General features: G+C 37.7%; 1 protein-coding gene across 1 annotated transcript; it reads right to left on the reverse strand.

Moving 5' to 3' along the window:
• Positions 1-2986: 2986 nt before the first annotated feature.
• LOC142134120 (uncharacterized) lies at positions 2987-5858 on the reverse strand (the record flags this gene model as incomplete). Its single annotated transcript, XM_075194477.1, is given in 2 exon segments — positions 2987-4197; positions 4199-5858. Coding segments are annotated over 2 exon segments (1715 nt in total), but the record flags the coding sequence as incomplete, so codon positions are not given.
• Positions 5859-7026: the final 1168 nt, after the last annotated feature.

Raw genomic sequence — 7026 nt, forward strand, 5'->3', positions numbered from 1 at the left:
GCACTAATATGGGAGCACTTAGCACTTCTTCAATATGAACCTTACTTTCAGCTATATTGTGACAGGATGGGCATACTATGACACCATCCCACTGCTGGCACCAGTTAGTGTGTTAAAAGTGAAAATTGCAGTTTTACTTAAAATGAGGTTCAGCTGTACAGACATAAAATATTGAAAAGATAACAGACACAGAGATATAATGATTACGAGTAACATTGTTTTTTATTTAGCTCTCTAGGTTATCAAACAGATGCAAGCATCAAGAAACAGTGCAGGAAATCCCAGGCATCTGCACATTTCAAGACCGTTATTTGTGAGAGCAACATATCACGGATATGCAGTCCACTGTAAAGATACTCACTGAGGTCAGCTTTTATATTCAACAATCAGACCCTAAGGAAATGATTAAGATATATATATATATATATATACACATACATACATACACATATACATACACACACATACATATATATATATATATATACATACACATATACATACAAACACATACAGGGCCACCAGGAGGAATTTGGGGCCCCTGTACAGCAAGTTTCTGCCCCACCCCCCACATATAGAAGTGATGTGTGGCGCACCTGTGCGATGGCGCAGATGAAGGGGGCGTGGCCACACAGTGATGGAGGCTGAGTGCTCACTGATCATGTATAGCTGCTGAGACTGAGCACTGGATTCAGTCACAGATCCCCTGGGAGAGTGGGTTCCATAGACACACATTACATGTTATCTGACAGGTGAGGATTATACAGGTTACACAGAGCCCTGCAGGAAAGCCGAGGTCACCTCCAGCAATACAGACATCACAGGGGATCCAATGCCGGACTCCGCACAGAGGAGACGTAACAGGATAGATCAGGAATAATGAAGTAACAGGATCCAGGATGTTAATATCAAGGGCACTACAAGTCACATAACACACACTGGCTGTATAGTGGGGGTCACAGCACAGAGCAGTTTTACATTTTCCTCCCCAGCGCAGTGCGGTGAATAAACTTACTGACGTCACTGAGGGGCGGGAAACTTAAAGTGGTCTCTGTTACAGCCGCTTCTGGCACTGCTCGGACTATTAAACTTTGATATGAGAGCAGTGCCAGGGCTAATAATACTACAGGGTGCCTCCCATCCCCAAAACACTAACCAGCCCCTCTGTAGCTGGAAAATATGGCTAAATTTTCCAACTCACAGAAGGAAAACTGTTAGCAAGAGAGGTCAGCCATATTTGTACACTCATGTGAAGCCAGTCTGAGTACACCCAGCACACACCTCTATTTGACATGTGCGATGCTATGAAATTCTATGAAATCCCCTAACTTTAAAATGGGACATATTTTACCAAATTGTAAAAAACAAAACCCTATAACTTTCTCAAAATTGTCACCCCTCAAAGGCACTCCTCAGTCATAATAGCTTTCTAACAAAACAACCCCCTAGGGGTTAAATATATCAATCTGCAGTTTTTGCAAGTTGCCGATATTCGGTGACTGTGCAGGGCAAAAAGACATTGCCGTTTTAAATTTGCCCTGCAAAACCGCCGAATATCGGCATCTTGCAAAAACGCCCTGTACACTGGGTTACTCTTTCCCCAAAAAATGGAAAACTTTTTGCAAAACAGGAAGTAGAAAAAAATGCGAGATTCTCTAATTTGGCATTTTTTATTCTTTTTTTCCTGAAATTTGGCATACGGCACCCATAGATGGTTCTCTATCTGCATGCCCCTCGAACACCATGCCCCCTCTACCAAAATTTACATGGCAAAATACTGTTTATTAGACTCAAGCTTAATATAAGGGCAGGACTGTGCCCTATAGTGTGTGTGTGTGTGGTCACAACATCAGGTTAGGGGTGCCGTCTCCTGGGCTGATGGCAGCACTTCCTATGCACCAGCCAAGTAACCGCACCAGTCACAAGTGCCTCGGTACAGGTAGCTGCAGCTAGTGTTATTTAGCACTGTAAAATAAACAAAACCTTTAGATGTGTATTCTTAATACAGATTATAAAATCCCATGTTCTGTCCAGAGATTACCTGAATTGAGTAATAGGAACTATATGCATTTTATACAAAAATGTGGTTGTGAGAGTTTAGGTGATTATGATTGAACAATATAGTTGGATTTGTGGAGTGATATTGTGTAATCTGTGGATTTATTTTGGAACATGAGTTGTATGCAGACAATAGACAAAACAGAGTTAATAGTAGGAGATACTGTGCCGGTAAGGGATTATACTGTGCTCATAGAAGTGCCTGCTTATATGAAATGGTTTGGAAGAAATGTTGAATTTACAGAGTTGAATGGTTGTATAGCTAGCATGTAATGCTGCTATTCTTTGTTATGAGATAAGGACAGTGGGCCGGATTCATTAAGGAAAGTAAAGCAAATAAAAAAGATGTAACTTTGCACCTTGGCAAAACCATGTTGCATTGAGGGGGGGGGGGGGGTAAATGTAAAATGTGATGGCAGATTTATAGCTGGGATAAGGCATGTCCTAGATCAACTTTATATTTCAGTGTAAAAATAAAGCTATCAAGTATTTGTGTGCTACATGAAAAAACAGCCAGTATTTAACTTATGGGCAAACAATAAACTAATTTGCACCCCTTGTATTGTAACGTGGTTTGTCCAGGAGAAAATATACTCCTTTTTTTTGCCTTACTTTCCTTAATGAATCAGGCCCAGTATGTTTGATGTAATCCTTCCATGCTTTCATGATGGCTGACCTAGAGCCATGCTGATTGGTAACCCCTGTAATGCTGTATGCACTAAGCTGCACTGTACCCACACACATCTATACAGACATCTATACACATTAACCAAAATATTTACACATTAATGAGATTTAGTAAGAAATTAGCATTATAAGTTAATGAAGTCAGAACACAAGGGAGCTCTCACTGTCATTTAGTTGTTGGCTTTAATGATTTTCTGTGTACGTGTCAGTATGAACAAGTATAAATAGACAGACAACCCGGTGACACTGAGATTATTTATTTAGGGTGTTGGTTTTTGCTTATTGTGTATATTATAGGTTACTTATAGTTATTATATATATTTGAAAGGTTACATACAAGAAACACGTTGTCATACATGAATATTAAGGGAAAATAACAATAATACATAATCATCACAGACTTACATAAAATCATGATTATAACATTATAGGTATATCCAGAGGGTACCACTCAAAGAGATATAAAAACACTGTAACTGTGACAACAAGACAGCGTTACCCTTGGACTGTCTGCAGTAGTGTCGGGGAGTTTTGTTCTGAAACAACTTTCCAGCTCTTTTGAGACAGGGTTCCTGGAAACAATCTGATTAATCATCTATACTAATCCATTACCGCAGCTAAGTATAATTGTATTATTATTCCTTTACAACTAAGCTGTTTAAATATTAACTGTGTTTGACTTTCATTAACTCTTTATATCCCTAAACCTAGTTCCACCGGGAACATGAACCTACACACAGATTGTCATATATGTTGAACTATTATATGTACTGTGTGTAAGATTGTTATTGAATATATATTGTAACATTGGTGTAAGTATATATGCTTTTTCATACAAATATCTGCATTTTCTTTATGGGTTTTATGGTATCTTCAGACAGTAAATCTTATAGCGAGAACTCTGGGAAAGTTAGATGTTAATATAGTATAAAAGACTGGAGTATGTGTGGCTTATGAAATATAAAGGCATGTGGTTAGGTAATGCAGGAACAGGATATGAAGATAGCGTATGCCTAGTGATGTGGGTAATACACGTCATTTTCCAATTTCAATTCTTCATAATACATAAAGATACAAGAATTGAAGAACTAAGATATTGTATGTTGTATAAAATGTATGTTATACTTATGATAAATATAGAAAAATACCTGCTATATGGTATTTTATGTACTTAGATGACACAAAGTTTTTTTGTACCCCTTTTGATAGTTTAATAAAAACTAGTAAAACCGTAAAGAAAAACATTTTATATATATATATATATATATATATATATATTTATTACACACACTGACCTATCTTTTAATCTACATTAATATAATCAATTGATTTTACAAAAATTGGAGAATCACAGCAAACTTGTTTCATATGCAATTGCTTTTGTCCTGTGTGAATATTTACTGTTCAACAATTTTTAATTTCTGTGTAATACATTTCCCACACTCACAACAATGGTTTCTCACCTGTGTGAGTTTTCTGATGTTCAATAAGATTTGATTTCTGTGTAAAACATTTCTTGCACTCAGAACATGGAAATCGTTTCTCACCTGTGTGAGTTTTCTGATGTATAATAAGATTTGATTTCTGTGTAAAACATTTCTTGCACTCAGAACATGTAAATCGTTTCTCACCTGTGTGAGTTCTCTGATGTATAATAAGGTTTGATTTCTGTGTAAAACATTTCTTGCACTCAGAACATGGAAATGGTTTCTCACCTGTGTGAGTTTTCTGATGTATAATAAGGTTTGATTTGTTTGTAAACCATTTTTCACATTCAGAACATGTAAACAGTTTCTCACCTGTGTGAGTTCTCTGATGTTCAACAAGATGTGATTTGTATGTAAACCATTTTTCACACTCAGAACATGGAAATGGTTTCTCACCCGTGTGAGTTTTCTGATGTTCAACGAGAGATAATTTGTGTGTAAAACATTTCTTGCACTCAGAACATGTAAATGGTTTCTCACCTGTGTGAGTTCTCTGATGTATAATAAGTTTTGATTTCTTTGTAAACCATTTTGCACACTCAGAACATGGAAATGGTTTCTCACCTGTGTGAGTTCTCTGATGTTCAGCAGAATCTGATTTACATGTAAAACATTTCCCACACACAGAACATGTAAATGGTTTCTCACCAGTGTGGATTCTCTGATGTATCTTAAGATATTGTTTGCTAGCAAACCATTCCCCACACTCAGAGCATGGAAATGGTTTCTCACCCGTGTGAGTTCTCTGATGTCCATTAAGTTTTGATTTGCTTGTAAACCATTTTTCACATTCAGAACATGTAAACAGTTTCTCACCTGTGTGAGTTCTCTGATGTTCAACAAGAGTTGATTTCCGTGTAAAACATTTCCCACACTCAGAGCATGTAAATGGTTTCTCTCCTGTGTGAGTTGTCTGATGTGTAATAAGTTTTGATTTCTTTGGAAACCATTTTTCACATTCAGAACATGGAAATGGTTTCTCACCTGTGTGAGTTCTCTGATGTTCAACAAGAATTGTTTTCCGTGTAAAACATTTTCCACACTCAGAGCATGTAAATGGTTTCTCACTTGTGTGAGTTCTCTGATGTTCAACAAGATTTGATTTATATGTAAAACATTTTCCACACTCAGAGCATGTAAATGGTTTCTCACCTGTGTGAGTTCTCTCATGTGCAACGAGAGAGGATTTCCGTGTAAAACATTTCTTGCACTCAGAACATGTAAACGGTTTTTCACCTGTGTGAGTTCTCTGATGTATAATAAGTTTTGATTTATTTATAAACCATTTTTCACACTCAGAGCATGTAAATTGTTTCTCGCTTGTGTGAGTTCTCTGATGTCTATGAAGAGATGACTTAACCATAAAGAATTGCCCACCCTTAGGACTTAAACGATTTCTATCATTTTTATGAGCTGTACTATGTGTAACAATATCTGAGTTATCAGGAGAATATTCCTCATGATTAGAGGGATCAGATGATTTATCTGCTCTGTGAAGTATTGGATGTACATTTAAGGTAGTGGGGTTTCCTCCTGGAGAATCATCTGCAATGTTCTTATCTTCAATTTCAAAATCTGTAGAGAAAATTAATTTTCCGTCTGAGATATTCCTGTGTGTGCATCCATCTGTTGGAGAGAAAATAAATGTATGGAAATAGACATTTTATTTTACATTGATTAACATTATAATGCACAACATTTTCATACTATGTCCTGCTGTTTAATTTCAATTTGCAAACTGCAAACACTTTATTATAAATAGGAAACTGCACTACTAAGCACATTGCTTAAACCCAGCCACAGTGACACGCAGATTGCATCATCCAGCTTAAACAATTCCAGCCAAAATGTGGTAAAATTTCCTAAGCACACACATTGCCCAACCAGCATCCTAGAACAGGAAGCCTCATTAGCCAGTGACATTGCCCAACCAGCATCCTAGAACAGGACACCTCATTAGCCAGTGTGAGAGCTAATATGGTAAAAAGTACACATATGGATCAAACTTGTAAAATAAAAGATGCTTTTCTTTCTTTTTCTGAATATGATATGGACACCAGCTTTTCTGTTTCTTTCTCATGTGAATATGCTGAGCTTGGCAATACGCCCAGAGGCCGTGGTGGAGACCAAGGCTATGAAGATAAGGAGTTACAGGAGTTACAGGCCTTGACATTTACAGCAGCATCCCTGAGAAGTGAAATAATAGATGTATAGACTTTCTGTTGAGACTATGTCTAATTTTCTCTTGAGAAATGCAATAATTTCTAGATAACGAATGTGCCAGCGAGCACACTTTTCATGTATAAATAAAGCCTTCTGACTAGGGGGCAGTCAGAATTGATTCTCATTCAGCCCTGAAATATCTGAGTGTGTCTCTTCTCTATCGATCGATAACCCACTTGTTTCACAGGTACCAGAGCTGATAAGTTATACTATTGGGGTGTAACTCTGACATTGTCCAACTAGACTCTGCCCTCACACAAACAACACTGGTGCCTCAAATAGAGTAGACGTGGGTTAAACTATCAGCGAGTCCTGGATATGAGTTTACACTACTCTTAGGTCTCACATCGTTGCACAGAGCAGAGGAGAGCATCAGGACAGAGTAGGAGAATGGAGTAGAACACAAATGGGTAACAGGACAAAGTAAAGTAAAGTATAAGGGCAAAGTACGGTACAGGGTCAGATCAACAGAATAAAGAGCACGTAGATTGTAGAAATGAGCGGGCTCGGATATCTGAAATCCGAGCCCACCCGAACGTTGCCGATCCGAGCCGGATCCGAGACAGATCCG

The sequence above is a fragment of the Mixophyes fleayi genome, unplaced genomic scaffold (assembly GCF_038048845.1).
Source record: "Mixophyes fleayi isolate aMixFle1 unplaced genomic scaffold, aMixFle1.hap1 Scaffold_3943, whole genome shotgun sequence".
NCBI lineage: Eukaryota > Metazoa > Chordata > Amphibia > Anura > Limnodynastidae > Mixophyes > Mixophyes fleayi.